General features: G+C 38.9%; 1 protein-coding gene across 1 annotated transcript in view; it reads right to left on the bottom strand.

Moving 5' to 3' along the window:
- Positions 1 to 864: 864 nt before the first annotated feature.
- HMG20A (high mobility group 20A) overlaps positions 865 to 17,948 on the bottom strand; it is a 37,143-nt gene continuing 20,059 nt past the window's right edge. The window contains exons 2-10 of the mRNA XM_009949845.2: positions 16,201 to 16,293; positions 14,048 to 14,195; positions 12,439 to 12,654; positions 10,670 to 10,802; positions 10,260 to 10,291; positions 5,157 to 5,232; positions 4,072 to 4,287; positions 3,266 to 3,409; positions 865 to 897 (exon numbers count right to left, since the gene is read on the bottom strand). Coding sequence (XP_009948147.2) covers positions 3,273 to 3,409; positions 4,072 to 4,287; positions 5,157 to 5,232; positions 10,260 to 10,291; positions 10,670 to 10,802; positions 12,439 to 12,654; positions 14,048 to 14,195; positions 16,201 to 16,289 — 1,047 coding nt within the window. The 5' untranslated portion in view covers positions 16,290 to 16,293 and the 3' untranslated portion in view covers positions 865 to 897; positions 3,266 to 3,272. The remainder of the gene's footprint in view (positions 898 to 3,265; positions 3,410 to 4,071; positions 4,288 to 5,156; positions 5,233 to 10,259; positions 10,292 to 10,669; positions 10,803 to 12,438; positions 12,655 to 14,047; positions 14,196 to 16,200; positions 16,294 to 17,948) is intronic.

The raw sequence follows: 17,948 nt of genomic DNA, 5'->3' as shown, positions 1-17,948 counted from the left end.
CTTTGTGGTTTTAGTCTAAAATGGAGATTGCTGTTTTCCCTGCTGAGAAGAACTAACATTTCACTTTCTATCTTGATTACCACTGACCTTTCTGGTAGTAAAATGCTCCACCAAATTTTCAAGACATAACAGGGGACCTTCACAGAAGAGCAGGATGCTATGTGCAAGAGAGGTGCTTGAAGAGAGGGGGGAGAGAGGAAGTCTGTCTCATAGTAGAATCAAGTCACAAAGCATCAACCACAGCCAGTCTCTAGCAGGGAGCAAACTCACATTGTAGAATGTTGCAGGCTAACACAAAAAAAAAAACAGGATTCTGCTTAAGAAAAGCTTATATAAACATAACAGACCGGGTAGGACAAGACAGTGCACCAAGGAAGACTGCCTGTTATAGCAGAGAACACAAGCGCTGCTATCCAGTATCAGATAACACCATCAAAAGAAGAAAACTAAAGTAGAGAAAGGTAATCCAACAAAATTAACACAGAAACAAAATAAAAGACACTAGAAGACATCAGGCAATATAACACAACAAAGTTATTACTACAACACGTAGGCTGACTTCATTTCACTAACCCCGAAATTTCATCTCCATAGTCAGCCAGTCCACAGAATGTGTGCACCCTCACACCCAGCAAAATTAATAAGAAACTGAAGATTGCACAAAAGTTGCATGCTCTTAAATGTTTACACCGAGGACAGTTCCAAACGTTTAGTGGGTGGTGTCCGTGGCTTCTTAAGACCTTTTAACGCATTGATCTGTTTGCCTCACTGACAAACCACAAAGGCAGGGACCAGGACAAACCTGCAATTCTGCTTCCCACCCCTAGTCTTTCCCTCATGGCTTCTTATTCCACACTGGCCAAAAAAAATTTGTAAAGCATCCCTGAGTCACGAGACCTGCAGATGAAACAGAAAAATAAGTGTTAGAAGACTACAATCTGCCAGGACTAAATAGGCACTGTGACATAATTTTTTGGATGATTTAACTGAAAACACATTATTAAGTACAGCAAAGAAGCCTACAGAGACAGACCTGTAATTGAATTCCTGTTTCCATCCAAAGAACAGAGTGCTAAATAACAAAAAACTTCCTCTTCTCCCCCATAATCTGTTTCCACAAAGAAGTTCTCTTTACCAGGCAGTGCAGAAAAACAAAAACATTCACTGGTATAGTCAAACAGTCACTAAATATGATGTACTAAGCCACAAAAAACCACTTCAGTTCTGTGAAGTACAGTGGTTTTCAAAAGTATCATAATAGATTTTTCTACAAAATTGACTTGTGTGCTCAACCTCAAACAGACCGTTTCATTGATAGAGATTACATTAAGGAAAATTAATATACTTCATACACATGATAAAAGGGACAATGATGACGACAGTTTGCTGATACAGTTTACTGGATGCCAGCTGAACTTTTCTATCCAAAGCTTCCCTCTTTTCTAGGGGAGTTGTACTTTTTTCTAGGTTTGCATCTGATAAAGCCCAATCTTCTCCCTTCTAAGATTTTGTCACAAACTACAATCATTACCAAGTGAACATCAGTGTAAGTAGAAGCCCAACAAACTGATCATTACATCCAGTTACATGCATGTCTTTATATAACAAAACTAGGTGATTATTAATCACATTTCTAATTGCATCACACTGTTTTGCTGCTGAAAAGAGGGGAGGTATTAGTGGGAGGAGAAAGAAGGGAATGGAGTCCTATTTTTCAACTATAAAGTGGAAGGAAGAATTCTAAAGCAAAAATTTTTTCCAAACCAATTACAGCTGAATCCAATTTATCCAAGATAGATATTTGCATTTTTAGGAACACAGAAATGGTTCATCATTTAGGAAATATGAATACGCCTTAGAACTAGATTTTAGTAGCCTTGAGAGATGATTTTTCTGGCAAGGTGCTTAAAGGACAAACATCTGTTTCAGGGCCTGGCACGCCCTTCTAATAAGTGATTGATGAGAAACTGCTATTCCTCTTATACATTCCATAAAACCTCCTCATCCCCTAATTCTCCTTCAGAGCTTGAGTGCTAATTGAAAACAGTATACGAAAATGAGGAGGCTGATGAGCTACTGAAAAACCCCAGACCTGGATCGACAAGCTGTTCCCTTCATAAATAGCAGCAGTAAAGGCACTTCTTTATTCTACTGGGAGCTCAGTCATCTCTTAGAACTACAGTCCGTTCCATCTGGCTACCCTCTGGAAGGACAACGATCTTTCAGCTTAAGCCACACCATAATGGGGAACACGTAATTAACTGTTCTACACAGCATCACAAAAGGTCAGAATCAGAAAGGATGAAAAGCTCTGTCTTCATATTTGCAGATGGCACAACACAGCTTTATTTGCATTTCTAAACACTATTCAAGACATGTACAGTAGACTACATAATAAATGCCCAAAGAACGCAGGTATGTACACAGTTAAAATAGAAGTAGCCAGACTCCCAATGGCTGTCTACTGCTGTGCATCGTGGGGAAAGTGGGGGAGTAAGCGGTGTGAGAAATGAAAGGAACACAGAAAGACTGGGATTTCTTTGTTGATTTGGTTTTCTACTCAGTTTACTAATACAGTTTTCTAAGCTGCTACACAGAAGGAAAAACACAGAATCATTAGCTTAGTAGTAATCTATGCATAAGCCACATGATCATTATAGTCTCAGCAAATGCTACACACAGCCTGAACCAGACATCAGTGCCTCATTTACATGTAAACCTTCGTAACCAGAAAAGCTTGACTACAGGTGCTACAGAGCAGGTAGTTGTAAAGTATTTTCAGTTTATAACAGAGTTCAGTTCACCTGTAACCTCTTGCAACAAATAAAGTTTCTGTGACCATCAGATTCTAAAATTAATGCACAACTTCTCAGATTTACTTCACTCAAGAAAGGAACCTTCTTCTAAATTAGTCACCCTGCTACTGAAACATTTTGTTTTGTTTTACACCATTTTGGGTATTTTTTTGTTTTACACCATTCTGTCAACATTCTTATTCACCTTACACAAATACAACGAATAAGACAAATAGCTATTTAAGTTTCTATACAAAAGGTCTTGGAGTTGAGGGGAATTTCAGAACCCCTTAATGCTGCTGGATATTTTTAACCCCATTTGACTTTCGTTAAATCAACCTGCTCCTGTGGCTTTGAAGAAAGCTTTTTGATTGTACAATACAGCGATCAGTAGAAGAATCAGTGTCAGAACAAGTGCCAGAGGTACAGACTAGACACCAAACCAAAGCAGCCTAAGAGTGAACACTTACCCAGTCACTAGCGTTCAAGTCTGTTTACCACATCTCGGACTGTGGCTATGAGGTTCTCATTCTCCTGCGGGTTAGCCATAATAATACTGTGCAGCCTATTCATGTAGGAATCAATAGTTTCCATCGTGGGTGTCTCCCCGCTACCTATAGTTAACATAGTAAAGTAAGCCCCAGAATATTTAGATGACCACAGCAATTCCAGAAAGTTAAGACTATTCTAAGGGCGACTTGTGCCAACACGTAAACAGCTATAGGAGGTGTTTTGGCCATGCACCACATCTTGAGACAGATTCTGTAAAACAATGTCCTCCTAACTCCACAAACCAAGTTGTTCCAAAGATATCAGGACTAATAAAGCACAGTTTTCTTTGATTTGGGTCTTACAGTTGATTGTAACAAACTCTTTCAGCTGGGCATTCATATTACCTAAATGGATTCCCTGGCATCTGAAAATACAGAGGCAGCCTTTCTTTTAATCAAGGAACTTGCAGGTCCTGTCTTTTCTATTTAGTAACTTTTTCACAAAACAAGTGAAGGAGAGCAAGGACTGAATACGTGTCTCACTTCACTAGGAAGAGTAAGAATAGTAAGAAAAAAAAAGCCACGTTGAAATAAAGCACTGACACTAAACCTTCCCCTGCATGCATTTTAAGATTTCATTACCTAATACAACAAAAGCTCAGAAACAGCCAAGACCACAGAACTACAAGAGCAGGCCACGATTTGTGAATTCACAACGTCATATCAACGTTAGAAGTTACATTTAACACATCAGTCAGTCATAAGGGGAAAAAAAAAAGTCTTACCTGGTAGCGGGACTCCAGCAAAGCTGGTTGTGAGTGCTTGGCGCAGGGTCTCTAGATGCTGTTGCAGAACTGTGTTGCGGCTCCGCTCTTGTATCACATCCACCTCCAATTTCTCCACCGCAGTACGCATACTCTCAACATGTTTCTGCAGAGCAGCATTCCTCTCCTCAAACTCCATGTTGGATTTACGCAACTGCCGCAGCTCAGCTTCACGAGCTGTGAATACCAACCCGTTCCCATGTAGTCAAAAAAGCCATAAAACCCCATATCTGTAATTGGTAGGCAATGAAGTAGAATATTCTAGAGTGCTCAACTGATGATTACAGATAGTGCAGTTTTGGTTTACTGATCAAAAGCATCAGATCATGGAGCACCAACAGGGTCTACAGTAGTACTGAAGTAGACTTAGCTTCTAGAGAGGCAGACAAATTAGAGTGCATTCAAAGCATCAGAATAGAAGTTAACAGGGGAACTGATTAGGAGGGAAGACTGCAAGACTGATTTTGAATGCATTCAGCATCACATAGCTTAGCAGCAGTGGTAAGAGGCATACAGGCAAGATCCCAATCACAAAAATACATTTCTATTGACCATCAGAAAAAGTATCTGTATCTGAAGTCTCTTCAGTCCAGGAAATCTGGCAAAACCCCCTAAACTCTTGGGACATGCAGCTATAAAAACCAAATAGAGTAACAGAAAATATATCAGTGGAATTTTCCACATATCCAGGGGGAAAAAATAAAATACAGCTAACTATCCTGAATCATCATCACACTTTATCTTAGGTATTTCTTAATCCTACAGAACAGCAGATCCAGCTTGGACTGCCTGGAATAACAGCAAGTGGAGCTTAAAACACTGAACACATTCTCCAAAAAGGACAGTTTTGGAAGACAAAGCCAGGAAAAACTGCTGTTGCAGCCACTGTGTTCGTGCAGAAGTAAGGTAATACCAGAAACACCAATCAACTATACCCAAGTCATTACTTGAGCTGAGTTGGGAGAGTGCAAGGACTCTTCAGCTGGACAGCACTTGACAAAAACTTTGGAAAGGCAAAGAGGGGGCCCTGCAAAAGTTTAACTTACCTTTACTGTGATTCAGGAATTCTTCTGTGAAGATTGGAATATCAAAAACAGACCTCTCCTTTGTATCTGCTTCTTTCTACAAAAGAAAGAGTAATACATATCTAAATACTGTTTGTTTTCAGGAATTCATTAAACTGTTTTGATCAAGAAAACAGAAAGAGAAGGGAGACCAAGATCTGAGGCAGATGAACAGCTGGATGGATGGAAGGCACTTCCAGCTCCTACCAAGAAAGACCAAAGGGTAGGTCTCAGCTTTTTAAGATCTAGGTTTAATAAAGACCAAACACTATTATCAAGAAATACCATATAACACACTAAAATATACCTTTTCGTCCTGATGACATTAAATATGACAATCATTCCGTTTTAAAACTATCTGAATTCATTTATATTTTCCACTGGAAAACATTCCACTGTCAACCAACTGACACATTCTGAAATAATCTATACAGGAATATCAACGAATGGGAGAGAAAGCAAGCAAAATGCACATAAGTCGCATGGTTCTTTGTCTTTCACTCCCAAAGCGAAAAAGAAAACAGCCAGGAAATAGAACAGCTAAAGGAAAAATAAGCAATTTTTCCAGACTTTTCCACAGTTCCATATGTCTGTTACAAACTGGAAGAGATGTGCATTTTGGCTCCAAAATAGAAGCAAGCTGCACAGTGCTTCAAGCAAGCCACATCTTTTCTGAAAGATTTAGATGGATGCTGCCACCACTGAAAAGGAAGCGTATAAACATGATTTGTAAGAGTCTATGGAGAAAGTCTTATTACAGAACATGTAGTACCTTGGAAAAATAAAGGTGAAAATGCATAAGCATATTTTGCTACTAGAAAGCATTTTTTCACCCTGGCTATGACAGGTATGCATTAATGTGAGGGCTTAAAGGAACTGGACTGTTGTCTCCTGCATGCTACAAAAACCAAACACTGCAAAATTTTTTCACTTTAAGACACAAGAGAAGTTTGTCATCTTAAGATAAAGCCTATAGTCAAGAGTTTCTGTCAGCTTTCAGATCTCTTCACCTAATTTGTGATAAAGCTGGTGAAATCAACTATGTGAACTTGAGGCTATTAAAAATCAAAGAGAGCATTTAGGGTGCAGACAACTTGACACAATTTATGGTTTGTGACTATAACATGCTTTCTTTAAAAAAAGCCAACAACTTTTAAATCGGGAAATGTTCTGTAACTTAAGTCAAAAAACCTAAAATTAATTTCACTCAGGGAAACAAGCCTACCATAATATACTTCAGTTACCACTCCTGCATGTCAAAATCAACAGGAATTAACGTTTGCTTTAAACCTATTGACAGAGCCAATGCAAATTTGGTTTGATAAACTGCAGCAACTACAATAACCTGTTAATTAATATAAAAACAAAGTTAAGCATGAGAGAATGCCTGTGGAGAACAAAAGCTTTTCAAACCTCTCAAACACCACAGCTGATGATGCACCACGAACTCCAAAATTATGTAGTATCAAACATGATTTGGTGCCCAGCAGAAAAGCTAACTGTTCGACAGCTGATAAGGGAATCAGGGCACCCAAGCTCAGAGTATCATATTGGTATCTGCCACATGAAGGGGCTAGATGGGGTGAGCTGAATGCCATTTGGCAGCCAACCAAGATAGCCAAGATTAGATGGAATTTCAGATACTCTGTCTTTACCCAATGAGACTGTCAATTGACTATTTTAAAGTAAAAGATAAGCTGTGTCTGGTAGAATTACAGCTAGGAAGCTCTGTATTTGCCAAGTAAGAACTCAAACCTCACTTGGCCTGAATCAACCGAAGACACACTAGAAACAGGCGGGACTAGATGGAGGGGGAACAAACCTTCTCGGCTCTGTAAGACACAGCAGGGTGTTGCTAGGGGTTCATGATCACATATGTGCTCTTCAGTCAAGTTTTGATACTTGCCACTATAGGGAAAAAGTCTCAAGAGTATGTATTTAGAAATGAGAAGTCACGTATGGAAGCGTGCATAATACATTCATTTCGTCTGAACACTCCCTAGACGGCTGGGAATTAATTTCACCCCAAAATCTAGGATATGAACATCAATGCACACTAAGAAGTGTTGACAGTTACGAAACTTGGTTAAAACACATATAGGACATTCATCTCAGATTTTCTAATTCATGCTTAATATTGCTACCTGTGTGCAAAGAGGCACTGGCTTGAATTGCTGGCTCCTAGAGAACAGATGGAGAAGGAGAGGGTATTCTATTTGCAGCCTCTAGGACAACTTTTTTTTTCAGGTACAACCAAGAAAATATTAAAGCGATTAGATGAAACTGTTCAGCTTCTGAAAGGCAACCAAGAAATTCCATTCAACAGAAGAGTGATAATGAAAACCATCCCGTAAAAGATCCTTTTGAGAACTCTGCCACTCTGAGGTTCACTCAGGATTAAAATCGTAAGGTTTTGATTACCTCTTATTGAAAAGGCCCAGTCTGTTCAGCTGGCATATCATTTTGTCATCTCCCAAATAAAAGAAAACCGAAATTATTGCTTCTACCATTTGCCTTAAGATTGAGATGCTTTGAGAATACAAATAATACCACTCTCATCTGGTTATTAAAACTGAGGTTTACCTTTGGAGGTTGCAGAACAAATCAGATAAAGTTCTTGAAGACACGGTGAAGTAGGGTAAAGAGAAAGCTGACATTTGGGCGGGGGGGAGGGGGCGGGTTAAGCTCATCCTTCCTTGTATGGTCAGGTACAGACAATGTAAGGAACAGATATAATAGTATAATAGATATAGTACTTCACTAAAAAAATGTTCTCGGAGTAGATGGTTTTCCTCTTGTGTACTTGTGCTATGGCAGCCATTTCCTTATCTTCAAAGGTTGCAGACACTATCAGGTAATGTCTAATCTCCCTGACATCTGTACAAATCTTTGAAATCTTGCCAGTAAGATGTTGTGTAACTGAGTGCATGAAGCTAGACCTACTTTGAATCAAACAGCTTGAAGAAAGAAGCAATAACAGAACAATGGAGAATAGTAACAATGATTTGGTCACTTCTGATGACAACTGATAGTTCTAGTGTATATAGCTATGTGTCATATTTATGAAAGTAGAATTTGAAGGAAGAAAAACGTTCTATTTCATGCCCACAGATGAGCTCATTGAGACAGTGTCTCCATGTTCTTCACAACTACATCTGCCTATTAAAAGTTTCCTCTCACCTTCTCAAGCCTCATCCTTTTGTTATTTTCTTATTATAGCTAGTATTTGAATTGTTCATTGCAATATTTTTGGGGGTAATCTCCATATACAATATTAAAAATTAGTTCAACACTGATTTACGGAAACTAAATCATGCACACCTAAGTGGGGCCAGGGTAGAAGGAAAGGTTTCTTTGACCTTATGTTCTTAGATTCTCTGAAGAAATAATTTACTCAGATCATACCTACTAATCACAGACACAATAAGAATAGTCAGTGTGGATAACAAAGCAGCAAGACAACAAAAAGCTTTAGTCTTGCTTCCAGAGGTAACTTGAGTACACATTTCTAAAAGCAATCTAAAGCTTTTCTGCTTGTTCCTTGCCTGTGCAGGATACAATACTTGACTCTCTTGCAGAAAAGATGAGAAAGCATATCAGGTGATACGCATATGGAATTTTATAATATAAAGGTGAAAAATGCTAAAGCAGTCAAAAGGTGCAGGCTTTCAGAAAAGGATGCCTGCCTAACATGTTGCTAGCTCAACTATGTAATAACTGACGAAGCTTAAAAGCCCCACAGGGTATGGAGGACTGCTTTTTAACTGCATTTATGACATGAGATTTCAGCAATGACAGCTTGAGTTAGAAGGATGAGAGGTAAGATTCTGAATTTGTAGTTTGCCACCTGTATAATTTAAAGGTTATGTAAACATCAGAGCCAAGCTAGAACTTGAAGGCTTTGGCAATCTGGTTTTGTACAATTAAAGGCAAACTTAGATTCAGTGACTACAGCATCAGAAATCCTGGGGACCATGCACTTAGATTAATCTTACTGCAAGTACTTTCTTTAAGAGTTAATAAAAAGGCATATCAAAAACATGCTACTACAGCATTTTCCTGGAAGTGAAGCTTATTTTCCTTGAAGTAGACAAGGCCAGTAGTTGCCTCTAAGCAGCACACAGCCTTGTCGCTATTGTAATGAACACACTAAAAAGCAACTTGATTGCTTTCCCAAGGCAAAAAACCTCACAAAGAAAAACAGATCTTTCAGGAAGGCTATTGCTTACAAGAGAAGAAGCTGTGTATAAACAAGGTTTTTCATTGCTTTTTGTTTGCAATTTATTGGTAACCATGAAAGCAGCTCTGTGGCCCCAGGTAATACAACTGGAGAAAGTCTCAGCACTTCAAAGGGAGAGATACCATAGTCAGCCAGGATGCACAAGGTTTGTGATACATCTCATCAACTAAAGCACAGGCACCTTATCTCCAGACATTATTACTGTTTTCCAATATTTGCATATGCAAAGGCAGGGGGCAGGAGGAGGTTTAAGCCTGAGATCTCTCAATGACTTGGTTACCTTACCCATTTTCTTCTCAACGAAGTCACAAGCGTTCATGTTGCTGCAGAAAATTAGTACCTCAATACAGCAACCTGAAGATGCTAGCTTGGAAGGTTTATCTAGGTCTCAAGCTATTTGTAAGTTTTACCTCGATGTTTACTTACCAAATAATAATTGAAATTTTTCAAAGCAGAGAACTTTAAAGTAAAAATTTCACAAGTTGAACCTCTAACACACCAAATGCTTAAAGGCTCAATTATACTGACTTGCACCCACCGAGTCATTTAACAAGACAAAACAGATGTTTTAAGCGTACCCTACATTCCCACTTCATCTTAGATCATTCATACCTGCCCAAGATTTACTAAATTTGGTTTCCATCATACTAATGTGAGCATAAGAATACAATACTCAGTCATTTCTAACTTTTGATCAAAAACTGCATAGGAAGAGGAAGAATACATAGTCTAAACCTCTGATTAGGGTCTTCCAACTGGCATGAACTTTTTTGTGGACTTCACTAGAAACTTGCATCATCTGAGAAATTTACCCACTGATGCGAGGGTAGAATGAAGAGGTTTACCTCATGATCATGGGCTGGCTGTCTTGCTCCATCTGAAAAAGAAAAAACAAACAAGAAATCCCCCAAAACACACAAAACTTGAGAAAACAAGAACCAAATGATTAAAGCAGTTATACAACGATAATTACACAACAGTTACGGACAGAAATCTTGTGCAGCTTTCCTAATAAGTCACATAGGAGTTGCATGTAACTTTGATGCTTTTAATGCACGTCCTCCAATACAACCTACATAGTTAAATTTATATAAATCTAATTACTTTACACACAGCTGATGCAAACGTCACAGAAAACACATTCACTTTTTAACAAGCCTTTAAATCAAAGGCTTTAAATAAGCATTAGGCTACATGACTAGCTGGGAATCTTCAGTTGTTCTAGCTAGGCACGTATTTTTTTCCCATTCAATACCTTGTCTGTGTGATTTGCCTTTTTGTCTGTCCTGTGCTTTCCTGCTAAAGACTTTGTAGGCTTCAGTCTTCTGATACTGCTCCAGCTCCCGCATATAACGCTCCTTATCTCTATCTGCTTCATCAAGGTATCGCTGAAACAAAAAAGTCCAAGAGTTTCAGGGAGTTTCCTCCCCTTCAGGAGGAAGGGAAGAAAAACAACTTGTCAGATGAAGTGTTGATCCATTTCACCTATGCAAACAGGAAAGGAGTGAAGAAACAATGAGAATGTATGTGAGATGTAAAGACATAAGATTTCTGGATAAAATTACTGTGTTCTCGTGTCCTGTTTTCTCTTGATTTTTTTTTAAATTCAAATCACTATTCTGTTAACTCTTTGTTAGACCTAGAAGTAACCTGCTACTAAGCTACTCAACTATTACCTACACATTATAGACCAAATACTTAAGAATTGCCTTTCTGTCCATTGCCAGGATTAAATGCCGCGAAACAAGAACACCTTCACGGATCATGCTCTAAGGTTCAGGTCTGTAACCGTGAGGTTCCAATACCCTCTTGTTTTCATGCCCCACAGACAAAAAGCACTACCATTCTACAACCACACACTTCGCCCACCTGAAAGGTAAACAAAACATCATGGCTATTGGAAAAGAGTAGCATAAAGATAAAAGAGCCCAGGTTATATCAATTTAACCTATCTGCATTTAGGATAAAAGAATTTTTTTCTCTAGCCTGAAGATATTTCACTCATCTGCATAATGGAATGAACTTAACTGGAGAATTCTTTAGGGCAACTGACGAACTGCAAACCATTTAAGGAGTGGTCACAGCACTTACTAATGGGATCCTTTCAAGAAAAAAGTTGCCTTCCCAGTATTTTTCCCCCAATGAGTTTAAAATTCTATGGAAGTATTAAATCAGAGCAAACCTTAGTCACCTGGTACACCTTTTTTTCCCCATTAGGTCATCATAACAAGACACACAATAGTTATAAATTCAAATCTCTATTCTATGTGCTGCTGCTTAAAAAAATTGCTTCCTTGGTCTTCATTCACATATCGGACAGTGCAGAAGGCCACAGTAATCCCAATTAGAAGACATCATGTTCTGACCGAAAGGGGGGAAAAAAGCCCTTTTCCTGAGGTAATGTGTGTTGAAGGTAGAATATGTAACTCTCACAGTCTCATCCATCATACAGATCTCTACTTGCGTTCTAGGGCTAGCGATACTTTTAAAACATTGGTTAACAGGAATGAACTCTTAGACATCTGCTTCAGTAACCTGTCCTTTCAGGTCTGCTTGTCTTACTCTGCAACACCCAATGTTTATATATATTGATAAGTTTGTAAAATAAACAGAACTGCAAAATCCTTCAAGCAGCTTTGAAATCCAGCCATAGTGAATAAATGCCTGCCCCACCCTTCCAGTGGCTTTGGCCTTGGAAACTGCTAGGTCTCAGCTCTGAGTTAGCTGAGTTACATCCATATGAATTCCATAAACCATGGGATGTCTCACTATAGCAATCCCCCTCTGTTCTGAGTATATACTTACACTAGCTAGAGGATACAAGCCTCAAGTCACACCTTGATGACATGCTACGGCCCTACCAGGGTTCATTACTTGAACTCTGGAGGACCTGTTCCTCTTATTTTGAAATATATTCCTAAACACACCTTTAATCAAAAGCCTACGTTAACTTCCTCACTAAACAACAATATTCCCATTTAACAGTAATCAAAATCCAACAAGGAAAAGGGAGTTTAATGGTACCCGTTTCTCCTCAGGAGGCAGTTTACTCCATTCATTGCCCAGCATCCTGGTGATCTCTGGGAAAGGGACTTCAGGCCTCTTCGCTCGAAGCTGCTCCCTACGCTCATTCATGAACCGCACATACCCTGTGAGGGGGGATTTGGGGGCATTGGTGTCCCTAAGGGGTTTCTTCCTCTTTCTCCCTTTGGCCCAGCCTCCTCGTTTAGTTCTTTGCTGCTGCAAAATGAAAATGGAAGAAAATTCAGATTGAAGGAAAAGAATGACCACCTCTGGAAGGAATGAATATTCACATCTCAAACACTTTCATCAGGAGTATGCTGCTGCAACACATCCTCTCCATGGATGTAAATTTCAAACATTACTTTAGGGCAATCCTGACTTTTCTCTAAGCAAAGCCAATGAAGTCTTATTGTGCAAAGTTGTTGTAGTGTCCCCTGGTCCACAGGGACAATAAAGTAACATTTGCATCAACTTCTCATTGTAAAACCATAAGGACTGATAACTCATGAAATTATCATCCTAGCTAATGCAAGTGCAAATATTATTTTTTTTTTTTAGTTGTCTGGTTGAGTTTTTTGTTTTCTGGTTTTTGTTCTGTTTTTTAATTATTCTCATCTTCACATACCCTCCTCTGCAGTCATCTGCCTCAATATCACATTTGGAGAGATTTTGTGTATTACTTAACAATTTGTTCACTAGTTATTTTGCCCTTCCAAATCTTCCACCTTCATGCATTACGCTCCCAAAATGTGGGTGAAAGGACAGCATATAGGCTTTTCTATTCTTATTTATTCCATAGGCTTTCTTTCTCACTTATCACCTCCAATAGAGAGATGCTCAAACCCCAAAGGAGGGAACATTGTAAGATTTGCCTGTGGCGTGCTGTGAGCTCACAGGAACAACAATTACCACTCATCCTCCTGACTTCATACTACTACCGTAACAACACTATTTTCTTATGCTATCTACATAGAACTGTTTCAGTACTTCTAATCTCTCCCCAGATCAACACATTCCTGACATCATGTTAGTTTTCGTTTCCTTTCTGGAATTTTGCTACTTCCTTAATTAAGGACCTCACAGCTGAAGACAAACTACAAGGAGGAGTATCAAATGCATCTATCAAAAAAAAAAAAACCAAACCGCTTTCTTGTCAGAAGTAAGTTCCTGCATGATTTAGTCACCAAAAATCAGTGGGGGATGGTACACAAGGTATAGTCTGAAGTAGTAAGCATAATGCTTTCAAAGATAGCAGTTACTCCCAGAAGAGTACAATGGTCTCACTTCCCTGACTCACAAGAGATAAGGTAAGCTGGGGCAGCTGAACATTCAGTCTTCAGAAAGACTGAACGCAGTACCAGTCTGTGCGCCCCGCTGGCTAAGCTAGACACACACGTGCTGTTCTCTGTACATTATGACTGCCAGCTTTCCTTGGCTATCTGTGTGCAGTTGTGCAACACAGGACAAAGCTACAGAGAATCAAAAGATGAAAATGGCAAATGGATGAAAACTTATGATCCTATCGAAAAAAATCTGAGTAGGTAAGACACTGTAATGACAGAACTCCATGCTTTCGCTTCATTGAGAAGTCACTATTACTTCCTCTCACCTCCTCCTCAGGCTTCTGCTCAGTGTTTTCAGCAGTATTAGAGGACTCATTTTGCAGCTGCTGAACCTGTGACAAATCCTCCACCAAATCTGGGTTATTGACAGACTGTGAAGTTCCACCACTGAATGAACTCTCTGAATGAGCTAATCTGAAAAAGCACATAATAGCATAAGAAAAAATTTAATCATCATATTGGTAAATCACTTCCCTCCCTAATCTTCTAAAACATGCAAAAATGTTGCAAATATATTCACTTCTTACACTAGCAAGAGAAAAAAAAAGATTTGCAAGAGTCTTTTTTAAAGAACTGGCTGTTCCATCCAAGCAACTGCTGTGGCTACCATAGTTACTACGGACTTTCAAAGACAGTTTGATCTTTAAAGTGTTCTTTTGTTTCATTTTTAGTGAAGCTTCTGACTATACAAAGAGCTGTCAAGAAAGTAAACGTTTGGAACAGAAATTAGAAAGCATGTATCTACTCTTCTTCAAAAACACCATCCGTGATTTGAAATCAACGGTTTCACCTTTAACCAACACACACCTTTTTGGATGCATTTAATATATTTGTCCACAAATACACTTAAAGGCTTGTGGTTGTGTATGATTTTGGACTGAACTTTATTCAACAATCTCCTGTGGATACACGTAGGTATTTAAGGCACAAACACAACTAACTCCCAACAGGCTCCTGAATGGCCACCATCTCAGACACTAATCCCTTCTTGAGCCAGGCTAAAGTACCCAGTTACATTCATGAAAATCACTGTAACAGCGGTGTATGCTTCAAGTCTATCTTGTTCATATACTCAGATCTACAGGTGCTTACATGCATGCCAAATTTTAAATATGCAAAATAATTGTTCCTGTTAATGTAGAATACAGCTATAGAAAATTGAGATTTTAACAGAACCGTTAGTTGAATGCCTACAGGAAAATTTGTCTTTAAATAGAGAATACAGCATATTTTCATTACTCGCTAAAATCTGCAATTGCAGCATAATTACTGGTAGACACAAGGGCTGGAGAGATCCATGCCCGACTTTCAGATAGCAGATTCAGTTCGTACTACTAGCAATTAGAGACAGAGAAAGGGAACAAAGCGTACACACCCCATAAGTTAATTACATTTGGTATGTGTCAGAAAGAAAATGGAACAGTTCAGTTTCTTAGAATCACTGTTACGGTTTGAAGAATATTTCAGCTTTCCTATCTGTTACCCCTTAGCAGGGAAGCTTTCTAAACCACACATACAGGAAAAGCTTCAAAGTGATGTAGCCATTTGCAGCGAAAGCTGATGAAAGCTTATTCAACAGAACCCTAATGTGAACATTATGTCATTTGGCACCAGCAAATTTGAAGTCCCAGATATGTAAACCCAAATTCAGACCTACTCGAAGTACATGTGTCCATATTCTTTTTTACAGGGCTTTTCCTGCCTGTAAAGTCTGAATTTTATTGCTTGGTGCTTTACAAAAAAAAAAAAAAAAAAAAAGAAATTTCCAAGTATCAAAACACAGCAAGAATCCTGTGCATTCCTAGAAGACAACTTATTTTGTCATTGTGATTTTAAAAGAGGCCATTGTTTCAGTCTGTAAAAGCAGAGTCATAAAATCATGGAATGGTTTGAGTTAGAAGGGATCTTAAAGATCATCTAGTTCCACCTCACCTGCCATGGGCAGAGACACCTTCCACTAGACCTGACTTCCACTGACAAGAGTCAGTATGGCAAAAATCAAAGACATCGGTTTCTCAGCGATTTTCAGAGATCACTGATGAATAGTATGCCTTAATAGAAATAATTTATTTAGCAGGGACCACTGTAGCCAACAGATACACCCTCCCTCTCTGCCCCCATCATGCTGTCTAAATCTGTCTTAAAGACTAAATCCCAGGGAAGCAAACTTTTAAAGGTAGGAGATGTTAAAGAGAAGTTTGTGATCATTTCCATCAGTTCAGAAGAGTCCTGGTTTCTCCTAAACAGAGTCCTGTGATGTTGTATTTATTTATGTTATGTTTATTTTTGTTCTTTTTATTTGTTTGATTTTTTTTTTTTTAAGTTATTTAGAATGCCCTCTTCCCACTAGAAACAGCTTCCCTGCCAAGTCTAGAGATAGATACTATCAGCTGAGGGTCAAAAAGAAGTAGCTGCTTACCCAGTTACAGTAATTTCACTACCTTCCTTAGATCCATCTTCATCTGTAAAAAGTGGAGGAAGGTTGGAGCCAGCCACCAAGTTCTCCATAGTTCTGGTAAAAAAAAAAAAAAAAAGGCAAAAAGAGAAAGTTAATTACCTTATTGTTTTCCTTCAGCAGCACTTCAGTTTAAACACCGTAACATACCACGGATTTTTTTACCCCATAAGCCAATTGGCTAGTCATAGCTGGTTGGCCTCAGGACAGATCCCATAGGCAGCTGTGATTGTCTGGGAAGAAAGATTGTAAGCGCTGCTTCAATTCAGAGTTTCCCTATTAGCTAAGCCCTGTGCCAGTGCCACAGCGTCACTGGAAATCACACTGTAGCATTCTATTTTATTCTTTGAGACAAGCTTTCATCCATCATATTCAGCAGATAGGTACATGAACCCACTCTTCCAATCCACCTTCCTATTCATCCTCAACTGCGTACCCTCACTACAGAGGTTTGTGTTGACCTCAAAAGAAAACTGAAACTAAGTCCCCCCTGAAGTTTCAAATTAAGATTGTATTTGATAATTCCTTGCCCACATTTTCACGGTATATCTATGCACATAGTTGAGTGTTATTGCTGAGTAACTTATTGCTAAATTAGCTAGATTATTTTAAGCTTCAACACCCATAGAACAGTTACAGAAGCAAGCAGTTTTAAGGCACAATGTACTTCTCATTCAACACAAACTGTTCCCAGGTTAGAATTAGTTTCTTTTGTATACTTGTAGCCTGCCATGGAAATTTGACATGAGATAAGAAATTAAAAGAATAAAGTTATTCATCCACCTTCTCACTAAAATACAGAACTGTTGTATTGTAGGGAAAAAATCCCCAAAACAAAAGCCTTAACGAACCCACTCTATGATTGAGTTGCAGTTTCAGTCCATTTTAAAGGGCCATACTAGTTAACTTTCTGTTCCTTCCATTTAGAAGACACCTTTGACGAGCTAGCAGATATTCAACTTGAGTATTGCTATCCCTTTCAGATAGCATACTTGGGCTTTAAGCTTGGAGGGACTGATGTAAATTATAATCTTGTGCTGCTTTCTCCTGGATTAGTACACTTTCCACTCAGTACTGACACTGAAGTGATCCGAGACACAAAATACTGCTCGATGTTTTTAATATTTTATGTTTTCCCACACCCCACCCCAGCTCCACAGGTAAAAGTTTTCTACAAACAAAAGTAACAACTGCATTTGTTGCACCTTTTATCACTCGCAGATCCCTGTCACAGGTACTACATCCGATGTGGCACAAAACATGTGCCAACGAACCAGTGAATACAGCAGGCCACCCAAGCAGGTGAGCACTATGCTCTTACACAAAGGACATCGCATGTGAGAGACGTTTATTCCACAGCTGTATTTGGTTAAAATTGGTCAAAGGACTCAAAAGGCTGTTCTCAGGAACCAAGAGTGTAATCATACATCTGACCTTCTGAGATCATGAGTCCTGCTATATTTATTTCATGCCTCGTTTTGAAAACAAGGCTATCTACTCCCACTAGCAACAGCTCTACACCTTCATAAGCTACTACAGATGCTACTTGACAAAAGAATCTCTGGTAAGTCTCCAATTTGTTCAGTTCAGCAAATGTTCAGTTAGCACCCACAGAAGATCAAAGGTCTCCATGAAACAGGCACTGTGTCAATTTAACTTCCACCATGAAGTTCATTTAAGCTTCCAAAGAGGACTATCCTTCCTAAACAGAC

This window comes from Leptosomus discolor, chromosome 11 (assembly GCF_034619465.1).
Source record: "Leptosomus discolor isolate bLepDis1 chromosome 11, bLepDis1.hap2, whole genome shotgun sequence".
Classification (NCBI taxonomy): domain Eukaryota; kingdom Metazoa; phylum Chordata; class Aves; order Leptosomiformes; family Leptosomidae; genus Leptosomus; species Leptosomus discolor.
The sequence above is the reverse complement of the archived record's forward strand: the minus strand, read 5'-3'. Positions and strand labels throughout refer to the sequence as shown.